This window comes from Squalius cephalus (assembly GCF_949319135.1).
Source record: "Squalius cephalus genome assembly, chromosome: 4".
Taxonomy (NCBI): domain Eukaryota; kingdom Metazoa; phylum Chordata; class Actinopteri; order Cypriniformes; family Leuciscidae; genus Squalius; species Squalius cephalus.
Window position 1 is genome coordinate 43,049,769 of NC_137125.1, and position 19,584 is coordinate 43,069,352.

The window sequence follows — 19,584 nt, forward strand, 5'->3', positions numbered from 1 at the left end:
CGGCGCAAATTCATGTGTCACTTGGTAGAAGCTCTAAGCAAATGCAATATGATCAGGTTGCGTGACGTCCTCATTCTCGAAAACCAAGAACAAAACTACTCAAGGTAAAAGAAAAGAAAATCCAGACTATATTAAATACAGATTCATGTGCTGTGAGCAAGGGAGAGGAAAAGAGCGAGAAGGACAGAATGTGAAGCGGGTAAATAGGAGGGTGTGGGTCACACAAAAGTGTCTTGAGTTTTATGTGGACATTTGGCCTCAGGTTTACTGGCCAGATCCTCTGACTCTGAGCTCAACCCAAGGCAGATGGCCGGAGGAGATGATGAACAGGTCATCATCTGCATCCTCCACTGATCTGACGCCACATCACACTCTCCAGCTTTCCGATAAATGAGCACACAGTGTCTCCCTATTATAGCTGACAAATAGCTCAAGGGTCAGTCAGAAGAAAAAAAAAAAAAAACCATAGTACTTTGTCAGCACAGATAAAGTCGGAAACAGTCTGGTCCAAACTCATTGGTGATTTTAGACCTTATTTAGGGGTCTTGATGAGCATTTAATGCTATCCGACTAACAATTGTTTACATATTGAATGAAAAATATATATAATTACATTAGCAATAACAACCATTGGCAATTGGCATTGATAATTGTCATATTAATGGATAATTAATTAATTAATTAATCATGATATGAAGTATTCTAAACTGATAACATATTCCCATCCAAAATGTAAATTTTTACCAGCAGAAAAACCTGATTCTTTGTCACAATTGAATGACGTTATTTTTTACTTGAATTATATCTCATTTGTGATCAGATCTTCATACGCTTTTCAAATGGCCAGTAATGCAGGGCATCCAGTGGTTTGATAAAATCGCTGTCAGTGTGAATGAGGCTTGAGACTGAAATCCTAATCACCCCTTTCTAAAACGTACAGCTTATCTTTCCTGTCTCCTGAAAATGTGCCAGAAAAGCTCAAAAGCTGATTTAGGAGAATTGACTCATACCAATTCAGCAGTCTTTCAATTTCGACAGGAAAAAGAGAGAAAGTCAGGCAAGTGTAGAATAACCGAAATAAAGAAAGACACAGAGAGAAGAAAAACTGGGTCTTGATTTCAGTAACTAGCTGAACTCAAGCCAACTCCTCCTTCTCCATTCTGGGTTCCTCCATTTGCACATTCAATGCTCTTCCATGCCTGTTACTCAGTACAAATAAACAAGCTTAATAAGGATTTGGAAATGCTGTACGTGTGTATGTGTGGTTGAGGTTACGGGTCACTGAAAAAGTTTCTTGTTTCAAAAGAAACAAAAGTATGGTGGGTGGAAAGGAGGGGAATGTTTCCACCACGCAAAAAAGCAGCGTGAAGTCCGCCGAAAGGGTACGCGAGAGGGAGGGAGATGCTTTTGTTGTATCCAGAACTCCCTATCTTTACCAGATGACACAGTATGGGAGCCCGCCAATGCCTGTATAGTCCCAGCCTCTCGTCTCCAAACTTTTTTCCCCCTCGTTCCAATTGCTTTTGGATCGCTCCAGACCGGGGGAAGTTCTTCTCCAATTGTCTCATTTGAAAGGGACGAAGAAATCAACCCCTCCCTCTCTCCTGTTCTTCCCTCCCTCCCTCCCTCCTTCCCTCCCTTCACTCGTCCTCTCTCTCTCCCTCTCTGTCCTTCTCTCCATCCCCTCCCCCCTGACAGAGCACACCTGCCTGATCTTGGCTGCAGGCGTCCACACAACGATCAGCCCTCGGCCTGCCGCGCTGCACATCGGCTCCAGCCCTCTCTGGATTTGCGGATCTTCGTCTACGTCTACGCTCCTGTACGTACAGGTAAGATCAGCTCACCGCAAGCTTTCCTGTTAACTCCTCTGAGTGCTGAAAAGTAGGGATTGTGATTAAGATAACAGATTGACCGTCTCATAGAGAGGTTGACGGTTTGCACTGATGAAATGTGGGTATAACCCCTCGGGAATCTGTGGTTTGGTGGTTTCTGCAGATCATTAAAGGTTGGTGCAGAAATGAGGACTTTGCATTGGTTTGGCTGTTTGCTTGAAGCTTTTAGGTGAAGTTTTCAATGAATTTGATTCATTCTGGCACATTCTAGATTTTATATTTCAGATATAGTGCAATTGAGAGAATACAGAAGTGTGTTTATGATTTAAAAAAATACCTTTCTATTGAAGCTCCCTGTATATTTGTACATTGTTAATAGCTATGGATGGTTTGCATGTTTGCATTCTGATGAGAAAACCATCATCTGTATTTCAAGCCAGAAAAGTCTATGTTCATGCAAATTGATTGCCGATTTGATTTGATTTGTTGTTCAGTTTGAGAGGACAGGACATTTTCTGTCTTTTCCAAATTGCGATAAGTTTCCCTGCTCTGTGAAATCCCTCACACACACTCACTGTTGTGAAAAAGCCATCTTTTCGTGTGCTCTAACTCTCACTGCTTCGTCCTGACTTTTCCATCCCAGTTTTTCTTCCTTTTGTGCACCACTTGGCATTTAGAGAGAGTTAATGTAAGGCCTGAAAACACTAGAGGATTTCTAACAGCGCTCTCCTCGGATAGACCTGTCTGGAGAGATGTTTTGTCCTCTGGCCTCGCTCTGCGTCTGCTTGCCTCCACTCGCTCAAAGTCGCATCCTAAACTCTTTATTCATGGCGTGGAAGCCAAAGTGCCTTGAGCCATATCGGCTGAAGGATGAAAGCGCTCTGAAGGAGAAAAGAGAGAGATGGAGAGAGTGAGAGCGTGGGACTGGTGTCTCATTAATCCTTTAATGGTATAGCTTCCTTCCAATCGTAGGCAAGTTTGACAAGGCACTTCCTGGTAATCCCACCACAAAATTCCCAGCTAACTCAAAACATTCGGAGGGGGGAGAGGAAGAGGTAACCGAAGGTTTAGACGCATTCAGTGTGCGTAAATTGGGACACTTTGTGATCTTGAGATGACACTTTGTCTAAACTATCAATTTGTGGGTGCCATAATAATTAAAAACTTTATTTGTCTTTTGTTGGGTTTAGGGATTGGGGCTAAGGTTAGAAAATTTTTGACTTCTTTTTTTTTTTGGCTTACAACTTTCATTAATTGTGAACAGAACCCACATACACAGTTTGTACCATGACAGGAAACCCTCTCTTCCTCCCTTCAAAGACAGCATCCTCAGGCCATGCAATAAGTATTCTTTGGAAGCCAAAGGTCTCCATTGGATTCAAACTATGTGATGTTAGAGTCAATAAATGGTAGCCATGCTGGTCATTGTCTGCTTTTCCCCTCTTTTATTTAATTTGAACCCTTTGAGGAAAGGAAATGGGAGCTTTGGACCAAAGTTAAAGCAGTTGCTTTGGAGGAAGTGAGAGGATAAGTGAAAGAATGCTTGTATGTAAATGTGAATGAGTCAGAGAGTGGGATTGATTAAATTGTGTTGTCTTAGACAAAAAAAAAATTTTCATTCATTTTCTTATTAGCATTTTCTTATTCGATATCTGACTTTTTTTGGCTTTCGAGGTAGGTTCTTTTGAAGAAGAAACTTTTTTGATGGGTTTAACCATGGTTTTGATCTGTGAGAAAGTCTAATTGTGTGGCAGTGGCTTTGGAGTTTGGTTTAGTGGTCTGGAACCAGTTTGACCGCAGAGAGCAGAGTGGTAAAAACCCTTGTATGCTGGTGTAGTCCAGGAGTGCAGTTTGTTGAGCTGAATAATAAGTCCTCATATTTCGTTTTTTTGCCCTTTTTTGTGCTTTTGTTTTGATATATGACTCATTGGAATGAGCAGATAATTACATTTCTGAAACATTCTCTCGGTGTTTGGGGAATTCTGGGTATTTTAGAGCTTTTAGTGGGCGAATGCTTTCATAAATAAGAGGCAATTTTCAGGGTGTTTGATAAGATTGGACCGTCTATGTTTTTATGTTTTAAAATGGAGGGAGCAAGGGAGCACATATGTTTTAAATGTCCTGTAGCCTGTAAATGCCTTTCTGTGAGTTATTGCTGAAAGGAGCAGAAGGTCAGTGTGTGTGTGTGTGTGTGTGTGTGTGTGTGTGTGTGTGTGTGTGTGTGTGTGTGTGTGTGTGTGTGTGTGTGTGTGTGTGTGTGTGTGTGTGTGAGTGTGTGTGTGTGTGTGTGTGTGTGTGAGTGAGTGTGTGTGTGTGTGTGTGTGTGTGTGTGTGTGTGAGTGTGTGTGTATGTGTGTGTGTGTGTGTGTGTGTGTGTGTGTGTGTGTGTGTGTGTGTGTGTGTGAGTGAGTTAGTGAGTGTGAGTGTGAACAAGGAAAGTAAGATAAGTAGAGCTGTATTCCACTTTCAATATGCAACTAACACTATTTAATGATTGCTTACTACCAAATTAATGATTTTTTTTCTTGTTTTAGGCAACAAATCTCCCTTAATATTTATAATTTATTTCAGAAAACAATACTTTGGAGATTTATCTTGATTTAGAATGGAATGTTTAGACATTTTGCTGAAAAACAAGACAAATACTTAGTAAGAGTTGTTATATGGCAATGCAGTTAATTGCAACAGGTAATTATAATGTGTACAAGTTACATGTTCTACTACTACTACTACTATTACTACTATTACTACTACAATTTACAGTAATAAACAGTTAACATGAATATTGTAATCTGAGTTTGCTCACATGACCTCATCTCCACCACGCTATCCCATAAATCACTTGTTCTGTTTGGATAAGCCAACCTTTCTAAGACACAATGCAGTCTGAATGATACAGTACAGAACTATAATTACTGAACAAACTAATGTCCCAATTCTGTAACATAAACCACCTGTAGTGGAGCAGTCTTGAGATTAAACTCAAATGTAGTGTATGTATTTATACTGTATATAAGCTATTTATATTAGCTGTGGTGTCAGTCTACACTGCCAGATTATGTATTACTATTCACACATAATACGTTCTATCAAAACAGGTCCCCATGTCTTTGGCTCTCAAATCAATCTTATGTTTGCATACATCAAGACAAAATTGGTTGATTAAGAGAGAAAAAGCGAAAACTAGACGTTTCAACCCTCCCTTTAAATCAGACCTGCTGTGACACAACCCAGACCTGAAAACAGTGAAAACAAGGACAGAAATGCATGGAGAAAGAGAGAATTTGAGAGTTAACGTGGAAATTTTCCTTTTTCCTCTTGATTATTAAAAGCCCACATTTATAAGACCAGAAACAGGCCAGTGCTGATTCTGGATTCTGTGAAGCACTTCAGCTGGATCAGACTGTTGCCTGACCCGCAAACGGAGAGAAATCAAATCCGAGGGCCTGTAACAGCCTGGCAGAAGCTGATAGTTAGGCACAGAACTGCGTCTGTGAAAAAGCACTTCTCAAGTTTATTTAAACTCAGTCCTGTTAATCCTTGACACATTGAGCCTTTCCATTGGTTCCTGCCGAGAAGATACAGACATAGCATCCTTCCTGTTGAGTTGGTCCTTCTCTTTGATGGGATCTGCGGATCCAAGTAGAGAGTGAATTGAGCCAATTAAACCAGCCATACATTTTTCTTACCAGCTATGAAACTATTTTGCATTATTTGTAAAAAAAACAAAAAAAAACATTATTTAAATACATTATGTATAAAATCATATTGTACAGATGTATACAAATATTTTTAAATATATTTTAAAATCTAAAAAATAAAATATTAGAAATCAAACAGAATGACACCATTATACTGATGTTGATGACATTAAACATATTTAATTAATCACATTTGGTTAAATACAATGAATCAGAAAAATTATTTCATATTTGTAGATTTCTGAAGTTGTTTATACACAAAATGCTTACGTAGATGCAATACTAATAATTAATGTTTGTGTGCTTCAACCCTGATTTACCTACGAATACCTCCTATTTTTTTATGAGATCATGTTCACACATTGTGATGTTCCTTATATATTTGTTTTGGTGGTTGGCACATGAAGTTTTATGTTGAAGTTCCTTATAAAGTTACCAATTTGTTAGTCTTGCGTAGCCAGACTTTCAGACTAATGGCAATAGGTCTCCATCGATGCTTCCACTGGCCAAGAACCGCCCAAGAGGACGTCTGACCGACACGTAAAGTTACCAATCACAGTTTGTTTTGTTTCCACGTCATGTTTTGGAGCGTGAAAATAAAAAGATGATGTCCCTACAATAACAGACCGGCGTGCATCAACTAAATTATTCATTTAATAACAATGGCGCGGCAAACTTCTCATACTTTTGAAAATCCAGCGTTTAGCTGATCTTGATAAGCGCTCATTGTCACAGTTGTAAACGTGATGGCTTTCTTTTTCCATGAGGGGGTTTGGCATCACAACAGCTTTGTTTTACGTTAAAGCTATACTGTGTAATTTTTTAAGTTGATTCTTAGCAAAAAACACTTTGTTCTTTCAAAATGATATGTGCTCATTAATGTGTAATTAGTTCTACCAACTGATCAAGTATTCTCGTAAGCGTAGAATCTGCTATTTAGAATACATACGAGCGAGTCGCTCGAATGGCGGCAGCCATGTTGCGCCTCCATCTTGAAAATACACAGCGCATTCTCATACCCAAATCGTCACTTTTTCGTCACTTTCTGACATTCGTCAATATCCGACGCACAAAGCACCCTTTAGCGTCCATATGAGACGCATAACCCTACCACAGACCTAAACCTACCCATAACCGAAGCGTCTCATATTGACGCCAAGGGTGCTTTGTGCGTCGGATATTGACGAACTTCCGAAAGCGTCAGTTACATGACGCCTAAACCTACCCATAACCCGAAGCGTCTCATATGGACGCTAAAGGGTGCTTTGTGCGTCGGATATTGACGAATGTCAGAAAGTGACGAATTGGGTATGAGAATGTGTTGAAATACATTAGCCAAAGAGGGATATACCTGGAAATTCAAGCTTCGCCTTTCGCGTTTTGACACTCAGTGGCACCGTGACGAATGCGAGGGGGAGATTACTCGCGACTGCCGGTAGATTTGAAATAATACGGCCACCGTAGGAGTTAAAAAGCCCTCGGAATGGGAGGGGCTGGAAAAGTAATATTCAGTTGGTAGTCATAAACAATTTCACCTCTAGATGGGAGAAAATCCTACACAGTGTAGCTTTAAAGAATGCGACACACATGTCCCCCGGAAATCCTGTATTATTCAACCAATCAGATGACGACTTCGAAACTCCTGAAGTGTTTCCCATTTCGTGCGCCTTATGCATGAGCCTTTCAGCCAACGGTCCATGGGCGTGACGACTGAGACTACCAATTTATTTGTTCGCTAAAAGACAAGTTTTGTGATTGCCACATGTGAACTTTGGACCCTGCCTGCACTTCCCCAACAACGGCATGACACCATCAATCTGTCTTGTCTGTTTGCCTGGCTCTCATAGCAGCCTGTGGTTTGTTGACAGGACGCAACTCAAATGCAGCAACAGCTTCCCATGATCCCCCTTCAAACAGAATCGCTCGTGGTGACAGCCTGTAATGCTCAAAGGGCTTTTCATTCTGCTGAGCAGGACCTGAGGCTCTAAACTCTTACTATGGCATCATTCCTGCTGGGAATGCATATTGAAGAAGGAGTTCACGCGGCTCAACTGGTAGAGAATGGCACAAAGCATGGGTTCAATTCCCAGGGACGCACGTACATAAAACAACATTAAATGTAAATCTACCAAAAGCTTAAATGTTAAAGGGCAAAGAGATTCTGCAATGTGTTTGCTCAAAGCGTCTCTTTGCCTACTGGGTCAAAGGTAATTAAAGGTGTCTAAGGGGATGGATATTGTATCCAGGCCTGAAAACGTAACATTACATTAAATAACATGTCTAAATGAAGGTCAGTAAGTTGTTGTTTTGAAATGGTGTTGAATAAAACTACAATTTCTCATTGTTTCTCTAGAAACATGAATACTGGTTGTGGTTGAGCTGAAGGAACCTCAGAAAATGGTTTCACATTGCTCTCATGTGATGCAAATCAACAGTAACTAGGAATCTAAGGCTGAAGGTCACTTGCCATGCATTGCAGGAATAACTTTTTTTCATTTTTTACTGAATAGGACTTGTAGGAGTTTGAAACTTCTGATTAATTTTCTTGGGTTTATGAAGTTTGTCTTTTGAGACAAATGTTTGGGTCTACACTCCATTTGCTTGTAGATATTGGCTATCTATAGTGATAGTGAGTGAGTAGTGATTAGAAATAGTGTTTATCCATGTTTCCAACAGAAGTCTTTCACGGTTCCTCAATGGAATGTGTCACCATATTCATCTTCTATAGGTCTGCACTAAGATTAAATGTATGTATAACTGTCTCCTACTGCTTGAGGAATTAGGAAAAGGAAGTAATCTTTTCCCGAAGGTTGTCAAGGTCAGTTTCTGGGTTTCCAGAGTTTAACAACAGAGGCACAGTGGTTATTCACTGTGCAAGTGACGTGGCCGCCCGGAGGATTTGAACTACTGTAATTATGCCGTATGTTGATTACATGGGCCCGATATGACCCTGAAAAGACAAACTGGGCTCTGGGAGTTACTGTACCTACTTTACAATTTCCCCGTCATTCAACGAAGTTCAGCTTCTCTTCAGACATATGTTTATGTGTGGGCTCATGGACAACTTTGTGCACTTTCTCTGAGATGGTTTTATTTTTCCTAACTGGAGGTATGAATGAGTTTGGTCAACCCAGGTCAACTTTCAACAGTTTTCACAAATATAGAGTGCAGGGTTGTCCTTTTAACAGTTTATGGCAGAGTTTTTCAAACTGGGATCCAGGGACCCACAGGGGGCTTCATGGAATATTTAAATCACTTTTATAGAATTTGATATTATTACGGTTTCATTTTGCTTTCTAAAGACTGTTTGCATAATAATGAGAATAAGCACAATTCATTTATTGTAATCACAATTTATTGATTTATTTGATTATTCAACAGTCATTACTCCAGTGTCACGTGATACTTCTGAAATCATTCTAATTTGATGCTCAAGAGAAATTTCTCATTATTTATTATAATATTTTTCTGTGAACTGCAATACATTTTTTAGGATTCTTTGCTGAATAGAACGTTCAAAAGAACTAAATTTATTGGACAAAATCTGTCACTTTTGCTCAATTTAACGCATTCTTGCTGAATAAATGTATTCATTTCTTTCAAAAATTCCCCAAACTTCAGAACAATACTGTATTTTATGTCAATGTGAGGGGAGTCCCTCGCAAGGAGATCATATTTCAAGTCCAAGGCAAAAAGTTTGGAAACTCCTGGTTTACCACATTTGATTTAATGGTTTGATTCTCTTCATTACAAATGGCAGTAGTGATTAAAAATGTATGAAGCATTTTTAGGAATAATTAAGGAGAATTTTAAATACTTTATTTCAACCCATGAGGTTCTGTTTTTAATATAATTAATCTCCTTATTTTATTAAATGTATAGTAAAGCATTTAGTCATATAAAGCCAACCATCAGTCTAACACCATGAAAAGTTGCAGCAATAGCCAGCAGAGACCTCTACTCTAATATGCCTACATTTGACCCCTGACCCCTCCTCTGCCTAGTTATAACCCACATTGCTCAGGCACTCTACATCTGTCATTTGACTTTTGACCTCTCACCATCACAGATCCAGCATATCACCCCTCACCTTTAACCCCTTCTCTTCTCCATTTTACCTTCTAGGCCTTCATCAGCAACATGAAATCGGCCTGTCTCTCCCTGCTTTTGGTGTCCGTATGCTGGGCTCTGCCCTTCCGTCAGTCCGGCTTCATGGACTTCATGATGGAGGACGAACCAGGCTCAGGAGATGAAAGATTGCCTGCGACTCGTAAACCACCCATACAGACACCACCTTTTTTACCCGATGGACCTGATGGACCTTTCTGCCCCTTCCGATGCCAGTGTCATCTGCGAGTGGCCCAGTGTTCTGATCTAGGTAAACACTTTGTGACACTAGACTAGACTGCTTGATGAAAGCTGCATATGTTCTATGTGATTTTCTTTTAACCATTATCACTATGTTTCTGACTGGATTAGGGCAACAATGTAAAATGATCAATGGCAACAACAAACTTGTTGACTTTATGAATAAACCCACAGATCGGCCACAGTCCGTTTGTTATCCATCTGATAGCCTACATAATGTTTATAAAACTTGAAAGTACTTTCTCGATCTAGCAAGCTGTAATTTAATACCCTAGCAACCACTCGGAACACTCAAGCAACTGTCTTGCAACACCCTAGCAACCGTGCAGAACACCTGATGCCAGTTTTTTCATGGCATAAACTGTCAAAGGCCTAGCAGCCATGAACAAAACCTCTCTATTTGTTTGATCTGCCCATTGTTGAGTCACCATTGAATTACTTATGTCACTTTTTCAAAACTACTTTAAATGTTTTCATATGCTGTTAACTGCACTCACTTCCATAGACGACTAGGCATTAACCTCCAGACGGCTGCCTCATTTTCCTAATTGAATCCCCAGGCATGTGTGTAATGCTTGAGAAAGGCTGTTCTTTTCTCAGGCTCCTTCCAACGATTTCCACTTCTCTCCCTGTAAAGCTGCCCTGTCCACCGAGTCACTGTGATTTACGCAGAAAAGAGCAATAGAAACAAAAGAGTGATATAGTTACAAAGAGTCGACTGATCCTTCTGAATTGTTCTCTGATTGTTTTAACTAAGTTTTATTGTCTTTGTCATAAGATCTCTTTTTATTTCTCTACCCTTCTATCTCGTAATTCAATGTAATTGAGTTGCTGAAGCACGTTGTCTCTGTTAGGACAGCTTTTTCTTGCAGGAAATTACTCAGAGGACTGTTTGATAGGCAGAACGTCTGTTTGGAAAGAAATACTGTTGACCAGGCAAAACGAGAACAGCAATTCTCAGAAAGGGCCAATTCCATTCTTTCGTAACATTAACACTCAACTCCAGTTGAAATGGACAGAGAAAGAACGAGAACGAAAATGGGATTGAGAACAAGGACAAATAAAAAAAGAAGACCAAAGAGAAGGCCTCCAGCTCTCATCTGCTCCGCAGGTCTTTTGGCTTGAAACAGACCTGGAAAAGAAGAGAGGGAGGGAGGGAGGGAGTGGGATAGGTGTGCCGACAGGCCTGTTCTCCATCTAACTTCACCTCTTTCCAGTGAAATATGTGACCCAGTTTATACAGCTCTGCAGCTGCAGGGAAAACCGTCTGGAAATAATGCCAGAACCCAAGAACAACCAATGGCAAAATTGAGTTTGTTTGTCTAGGAAAGTTTGATTAAGAGCCTTGTGTTTTTGCTTGCTAACCAATTTTTGGGACCAGTTGATATCAGTTTAGTACATGTATTTCTCATTCGAAAGTGGGTTAAGTGTACAATATTCATTAGGAGCTTTTGCACCAGGTAGTTATAGAAAGTTAGTTATAGGAAGCCACCAGGGCGGTTCCCCTGAGAACTAAATGTTCCCCTAGGGCCAATTTCCAGGTTGCATTCACACCGCCAGTAGGAAGCGACCGACAACAACGTCATTTAAACGCGGCATTCAACAGCGTCAACAACTGTGTTAGCCTGTGTTTTGGGATTCATGATAATTGAAATGGAATGTAGACGTATAAGTAATGCGATGGAAAGGGCAAAAAGGAGGGCTAAGAGGCGAAATCTACTATGACAACTTGCTAAATATCATCGAGACTGAGAAAACAACACAACAGCGCAGACAAAGGCGACAGGTAAATGCCGTTACCATTAGCTTTTTAAAAATGGCGGCTGCTGTTTCATATGGCATGTGTTCGACCAATCAACGTACACTTAAGTCACTGGTAGTTGTCCTATTGTGCTTGGTTAGTCCCTACTCTGAAGTAGGAGCTAGTTTAGTTTTCCCAAAAGGCGTTCCTTGTAAAGTTCCTCTGGTGTGAACTCGGCAAAAAAGTGCGTACTTCCGTTTATTAATAACTAACTATGAAAAGGTTCCTCTGGTGCAAAAGCCGCTATTTTTTTAATGTTCACGGTGTAGAGAAACATGGAGGTGTGACTTATTTTGTGGATTAAACAGCCCGGTCTCACCCCAAAATGTCATGTACTGACGGGTCTTGACCATACGGCAACATACGACGAAAAGGGTACCCCTAAAACGTCCATATGAGACGAAGACATAAGCGCACCAGCAGCGCCTCCTAGCGGTACCCTAACGCATACCTAAACCTACCCATAACCCGAATCGTCACATATGGACGTTTTAGGGGTACCCTTTTCGTCGTATGTTGCCGTATGGTCAAGACCCGTCAGTATGTGACGTTTTGGGGTGAGACTGTGTTACAGCAAACAACATCTCATGTTTTTATTCTTCTCACCAATATAAGGAATGAGTTTAGCATCCGTGGGCCTGTTAACGATGGCTTTGTGCTATTCTCTGCTTTTGATTTTGATTCAGTTGCTGATTTCAGTGGTTAGATAATATTTTTAACCACAGAGGACTGTTTTCTTTTAAATAGTTTCATATGTTTGTCCCATAAGGGTTGCCAATGAGCTGCACGTTCTGAATATCTTATTGCCATTTGGGTTTAATTTTAAAACGGTTCATTCCGATTTTGATTTTCCCCCAAAGATTTTATGATGTTATTTTTATTGCTTTTTGGATTACATACTGATAATATACTCCATAATAAAACTCTCTTTGACCTACATTGATTGCTGTGATTTTAGCTGAGATGTGTAGCCACTAGAAAATGAGACTAAACAGAGGAGAACGAAAAGAACATGTGTGAGACATCTCGACAGCATTGAAATGTCCAGCTGTGATCTCTGGGTCCTCTGTCCTGTGGTTATATAATTAACAGGGACATATTCTTAAAATGTTTATACACATGCACTGATGAGGAAACTCACCGCAAAACAAGACCAAACAATGTTTGTGTGAGGTTCTGCCTAAAGAGCTTTTAGAGTTGGTAAAGCAGATATATTTATGTTTATGTATGTGGATTTGTGTTTACCTTATTTTTCCTATGTTTGAAACTAAAAAGCTTTTGGACTGTAAATGTATGAATTTAATTTGTTAATGATGCCAAGTTTATGAGAAAATGTTTTATTATTTTTTTCGATATTTTTGTTATATAATGCAAAGACATTCATACATATTAAAGTGTGACTTAAGTGTCTAAATACTTTTTGTTGTTTCCATGTAGCCTGGTCTGCAGCACATTAAATGAAAGCTGAGTCATGTTGTCCAATGTTGGCAAAATCAAATTCCCCTTTTGTGGAAATGTTATGTCAGCTTTTGCAATTGACAGCATCATACAGCATGTATAATCCTTCCAAGAAAAACTGTGAGATATCTGGCATACCAGCTGTCTATGATCAACTCAATGAACTGTTTCGAAACACTAAAACGTATGTGAACCATCATCATAACCATCAATTTTTTTTACTGTGTTACTTAAGCTCTTGCCCTTAAAATTGATTGGTCCAAAGTCCAAATGCACATTCATCATTCAGACTTTTTAGAAGTCTATAGAGCCCTCTTTTTCCTTATTTATTTTGGTTCAATGTTTAAAGTGCTTTAGTACTCACTAGACCTGTCTGCTCAGACCGTGTAGCTCTGGAAATTATTTTATTTTTTAACTTGTTTATTCATTTAATCATTTTGATTTTGGGAATAGAAATGTAGACATAATATTATTTATAATTTTTGTCCCTTTAGCCTTGGTCCAGACATTTCTTAGAAACGCTTCTCTTATTACACATGTAGAATGGTAGCTCATAAAAGTTTCTATAAAAATTTTGTGTAATCTATACAATGATGGCTGAAGCTCATCGAAAACCAAGACCAGTCCAGTCCAGCGTTCACATTCTTTCTGCCATTTAGTACCAGAATTTACTCTTGAAGGATTTGTTGGTGTTGGACCAGGATTCATATGTCCACAGCTGATTTGATTTCAAAGTAGATTCTAGCCATAAAATCCCAGATTAGGTCTTATCCCATTTCATCAGTGTCATTTTTCTTACTACTTGCGTTTTGTGTTTCTCAGGTCTGAAGAACGTTCCAGAAAAAATTCCACTTGATACCACTCTCCTGGATTTGCAGAACAACAAGATCTCAGAGATCAGAGAAAACGACTTCAAAGGCCTGAAGAGTCTCCAAGTGAGATATTCAATTACTCACTCTCTCCCTTGTTCTCTTTTTTGAACCACATTTTCTTTAATTCCCTAAATTGGATCGTAGAAGCAATGACATTTCTCAATCCCCCTTAAAGTCCTCACAGGACAAATCCTATTTAACTTTGATTCGTTTTAAGACCAATTGGCTACTCTCCTCCTGATAACTTGAAATGACAGCGTGATGTTTTTTCCATGACCTTGAAACCAGCTATTTAACACAAGGAACATATGTCCAAATTTTCAAATCAAAGCCATTTGTGAACCCTGTTTCACATAAAAGAAATTCTACACTAAAAGCAATTCTTTTCCCAAAAAACAAATGCTTGAGCAGCACTGAAAAACACTCCAGAGAAAACACTTGAACACTGTTTGTCTGCCAAAATGTGGAACTGGGTGCTAAAACTATGCGTTGCAACCACAGCGATCTTTGGAGGCAAATATCTGCGCCTATTTTTCGAAAACACTGCAAAAATTCTCTGGAGACCTTCAGAGACACTTTACGAAATGCCGCTTGGGGGAAACTTATGATCCGGAATGTGAAATCCTCTGTGTTTCCAATCCATGCTCTCCAGAAAACAGCTCTCAGTGTGAAATGTGTCATTCCCAGGTGCACAAGTGTAATGATTCACTTTTGGAGCGGATCCATTGTTCAGCCTCCTGAACTTCAATAAATATACAGCCTCCCGTCGAGGGCCCTTTGCTATTTCTCGCTTTCCAAGCTCAACATTCACATGGCGCCTGGATCTGTTAGGCGCCAATGAGCGATGAATGCAAACAGAACAGAGAGTGAGAAAATGTTGCCAAAATGCTATGTGAGCCGTCGCTATTTAATTATCACAGTGAAAATAAATGAAGATTTTTATGTGCTGGAATGTACTATAGATTATAGCAAGCAGCTAGTGACCTTTTTATGACTGAATATCAGGGGCGAAAAGTGTTTGTCACACAAACACTAAAACAACTTTAGGTTGATCAACTGAAATTGTGTGCATTTAAACACTAATAACTATAATATTTGCAGTCATACAAATGCCATAAAGTTCCTTTTTTTTCCCCCTTCAGACACTCATCATGGTCAACAATAAGATCACCATTATTCATGCAAAGGCCTTTTCTTCTCTGATCAATCTGGAGAGACTCTACCTGTCCAAGAACCTTCTGAAGGACGTTCCTGCAAACATACCGAAAAGCCTCCAGGAGCTGCGCATTCACGAGAACCAGATTAACAAGATAAAGAAGACCTCCTTCTCCGGCATGGCCAATGTCATCGTCATGGGTACGAATTTTTGTCTGTGCTGCCTAGAAAACCATCAGTGGAGTGGCCTCTTTGTTATATAAATTAAAACATCAATCATCAGTTTTATAAATAATATGTATGCAGGCTCGATTTAATTTAATTTAATTTTATTTTATTTTATTTAATTTTATTTAATTTTATTTTATTTTATTATTTTATTTTTTTATTTTTTTATTTTTTATTATCCTGCACTTAAAGGAAATAGCATGTAACGTATAAAAGCATCAGTCACCATCAAATCAGCAGTGTAAAAATTTTGCATGTCTATATCTAACTGTGAACTAATGCACATTTTGACTCTCTCCCATTCCAGAGCTGGGCTCTAACCCCCTGAGTAGCTCTGGAGTTGATAATGGTGCTTTTGCTGATCTGAAGAGGGTCTCTTACATACGAATTGCTGACACCAACATCACTGCCATTCCCAAAGGTACAGAATCATCCCTATTGTGAATGATGATGGATATCCCTTTCACTTCAATGAATCAATTCAACACATTAATCTGTGTTAAAAATGTCCAGGTCTGCCCAGCTCTCTTTTTGAACTTCACTTGGATGGAAACAAGATCACTAAAGTGACCGCAGACAGTCTGAAGGGCCTGAAGAACCTGTCCAAGTAAATACATCTTTCTCCTTAATACATTTCTTGTTGTGCTAACAACCAGTTGAATTTCTTGCATGGCAGACTTGAAGAGGCTGGACAGAAACAGCTAAAAATGGCTCTGTATAGCTGAAAACCTGACTCAGGAGGAAAAGTGTGTGATACAGGGGAAATAATAATTCAGATTTCATAAGGTGTGTTTAGAATTTGCATGAGAACAGCTTTGTTGGAGGTGATGGTTGGCTCACACACCTTGTGAGACTCAAACACCATGACATCATTGCATGGATCAGTTTGCTTTGGAACACACAGAAATAAGAACATTCATTACACAGATTTTCCACTGTTCATGCCGAGACTGAATCACAGCTGAGTTGTTATAGAGTATTGACTCTAATACTAACCGCTGAATAAGAAGACTGGAAGATTGTTTTGCAGCTTAATTCTGATTATTTTTGATGAGGGAAATCAATAATATAGGTAGAATTTAGCAAAACAGCACTGAGAATACCTGTGTTTTAGTTGTTTCGCTTTTTTACTTTATAATTGTTTCGTTTCCTAGTATGAAAGATATTAATACTTTTATTCAGCAAGGATGCAATAAATTGATCAAAAGTGAAATTAAAGACATTTATAATGTTACAAAAGATTTCTGTCTTAGACATATGCTGTTCTTTCATTAAAAAATGTAGCATGATTTCCACAGAAATATTAAGCAGCACAACCGGTTTCGAAATGTTTCATGAGCATCAAATCATTAGAATGATTTCTGAAGGATCATGTGAGACTGAAGACTGGAGTAATGATTGCTGAAAATTCAGCTTTGCATCACAGGAATAAATTACATTTAAAAAAAATTCAAATAGAAAACAGTTATTTCAAATTGTAATAATATTACACAATATTACTGCGTTTTCAGACTTCTTCCAAAGAGACTTCTTTCAAAAAAACAAAAAATGCTCAACATTTTTGAACAATAATGTAGGCTACCATGTATCAAAAACTAACATTTATTTGAGACCATTTTTATTTTAGTTGGTTTTAGTTGTTGTTGTTTTTTTTTTTTTTTTTCAGTTAATGAAAATTTGTTTTAGCTTTCATTTGCATTAATAATAATATCACTGTGTGTTTTCAGGCTTGGTCTAAGCCATAATGAGATCAGTGTGGTGGAGAACGGCTCTCTGGCCAATGTGCCTCACCTGAGGGAACTTCACCTGGACAATAACGTGCTCACTACGATCCCGTCCGGCCTGCCAGAACACAAATACATTCAGGTGAGAGATCCCACTCAACTTAACACCATTTCCACATATCTTTAAAGTCAGTAGAAACAGAAGTCGCGATATTCTTCCCTCGTAAGATCGAATATCTGAGTGAAACGGCTTTTAGAACGAGACAAAAAATGTAGGGGCGGGACTTGATTTTGTCCATAGGGAATTGATTGGATGGTTGTGGTTTGCTATTGCTGTATTTGATTTCATGATGACTTTAAGTCATGCTCTCATTCTGAATTCCAGGTGATCTACCTTCACGCCAACAAGATTGCCACTGTGGGAACCGAGGACTTCTGCCCACCCGGCTATAATACAAAGAAGGCCATGTACTCGGGCATTAGCCTGTTCAGTAATCCAGTGCCCTATTGGGAGGTCCAGCCAATCACCTTCCGCTGTGTCTTCGACCGCTCGGCCATTCAACTGGGCAACTACAGGAAGAAATAGAGCGTCCAATCAGACGGCTCAGTCACTGTTTTTATCCCGCCCCTTCCTGTCTGGCCTAATCCTTTCAAGCACATAACTTAGTCTGAATGTCATATCTCAGTTAACTCGAAATAAAACTACAATTCCATTTTCAACATGCACTTTACTGGACAGATATCACATGATACTTTCAAATAGCCAAATGCATATCAGTATTGTACTGAACATACATAATGTGTTGAAATTGTACGGAAAAAAAAGAAAATGAAATCAAATAAAGCCATGACCACTTAGAATATCCAATAGCGCAAATCGCCCAGACGAAAATGATCTTTTTCGAAGGTCCGTCTCGGATCTTCAGGACCTAAGCCATGTTCTTCTATGTTTTCCGCTGGCCTGCGGAGCGGGCAGCAAGGGGTTAACAATTAACAAAAGCTTGTATGCTAGAATGTACTCAGTTATTACTTTCCGTGTAGCGCTCCTTCAGATTGTGCTGTTAAAAATCGTTGGTTCCCTCGTAATCGATTGACATGGGAGAAAACAGGGAGCTGGGCTGTACGAGTTTCTCTTCGTCTCAATGTTTCGGTGACATTTGTGCTCATTAGTTTCCTTGGATCCCGTCTGCTCTGCCCAGGTCAACATAGCGCTTCGAGATGTAGAATACACTATTGTCATTTCCACGAAAACGATTCCCCGACGTATACGCATGCTTTTTCTACTCTGTGGTGTTATGTGCGAGTGTGTGTGTTTCTTTCTTTTTTGTGTGTTTGTTGATCGTCTGTGTTTCAGTCTGGAAGGATCGGGAGGGAGACGGCGGACATGGACACCTCCTGCTTTCATGAGAGTCATGAATGTCTCTTGTATAGACGCTGTATATAAATGCTGTATAAAAGAATCCTATCAATGCTTTGAAGCACAAGCACTTACAGTAGTTTGGACTTTAATATATCAGCAATAAAGGTAATCCCTTTCTCTCTCTCTTTCTCTCTCTCTGTCCAATGAGGGCTCCGACACAGGTGTCTTTTGAACCAAATAAACAGTCAAATCTCTCACCATGCTTTCTGGGAACTTTCACTGGGTGGTTTAATGGGCTTTTTTCATGCACAGGGTTGGTTTTCAGGTGAATGAATTTGAATGATACCTCAAAATAACACAAGGCAAACTTTCTTGGATGGATGCTACAGTCGCAGAAGACCTTGAAAAGCTACGGTAAAAATGTCACGTTTGGGTGCTAGTTCTGGTTTCTTTCTCTACCAAAACTGTTTAAACTGATGTGTTTGTGTCATTTATATGAATTATACAGCCTTTGCTCAAGTTCAAACACTAAGCACAAAATTATATATTTCAATATTATAGCACTTTTAGGGATCCATTCCAAAGTCAATCCAAGGAACAAAGGTTTCCAGAGCCTTTCATGTGGCTGTTTTATTGTCCAAAGACTTAAAACACGAAATAAATTAAGTTTTATATGGGGGGAAATTTTTTAGTATGAAAATATTTGTTCATTTTAAATCCTTTTAATTGCGTGGTTTAATTTCCTTTAATTCATCTCAACGTTCTATTTTGAACTGAAATATATTTTTTTCTTTGGATTGCAGCTTTTTAAAATATCAGTTCTTATTGTGTGTCCTCTCAAATACACCACTGCAGGGCTGACCATAAACAGACTTTATGAGAAAAATAGTCACAAGTCTCTCTAAACACAGGGATTAGCTCTTAGGATGTTTGTTAAGAGTAGCCTTTGTGAAGATGAAAAAGATATTAGGCCCATATAATTTCCTGATTGGATAATGACAGCCTCTAGCCAATATATGCTTATGAAATCAGACACTTCAAAGGATGCAATGGAAATGCTGAAAATATCATAAGTGAAGATCATA

At 39.1% G+C, this 19,584-nt stretch overlaps 1 protein-coding gene across 2 annotated transcripts; it reads left to right on the forward strand.

Annotated features, from left to right (window-relative positions):
• The first annotated feature begins 1,191 nt into the window (after positions 1–1,191).
• Positions 1,192–18,756, forward strand: dcn (decorin). Of its 2 annotated transcripts, none has more exons than XM_079868120.1 (8): positions 1,192–1,829; positions 9,659–9,911; positions 13,983–14,095; positions 15,175–15,388; positions 15,723–15,836; positions 15,929–16,022; positions 17,143–17,281; positions 17,525–18,756. In XM_079868120.1, the coding sequence occupies exons 2-8, from the start codon at positions 9,674–9,676 to the stop codon at positions 17,723–17,725; spliced, it is 1,113 nt and encodes a 370-aa protein (XP_079724246.1). In that variant the 5' UTR covers positions 1,192–1,829; positions 9,659–9,673; the 3' UTR covers positions 17,726–18,756. The 2 variants fall into 2 exon arrangements, with proteins under 2 accessions (XP_079724246.1, XP_079724247.1); XM_079868121.1 differs by having other exon boundaries at positions 1,459–1,819.
• The last annotated feature ends 828 nt before the right edge of the window (positions 18,757–19,584 follow it).

Bases quoted from the DNA above. Each gene is read 5' to 3' on its own strand.
- dcn (XM_079868120.1), top strand. From the start codon at position 9,674: ATGAAATCGGCCTGTCTCTCCCTGCTTTTGGTGTCCGTATGCTGGGCT. The intron at 9,912-13,982 runs GTAAACACTTTG...TGTGTTTCTCAG, and splicing joins GGCCCAGTGTTCTGATCTAG to GTCTGAAGAACGTTCCAGAA. The intron at 14,096-15,174 runs GTGAGATATTCA...TTCCCCCTTCAG, and splicing joins AAGGCCTGAAGAGTCTCCAA to ACACTCATCATGGTCAACAA.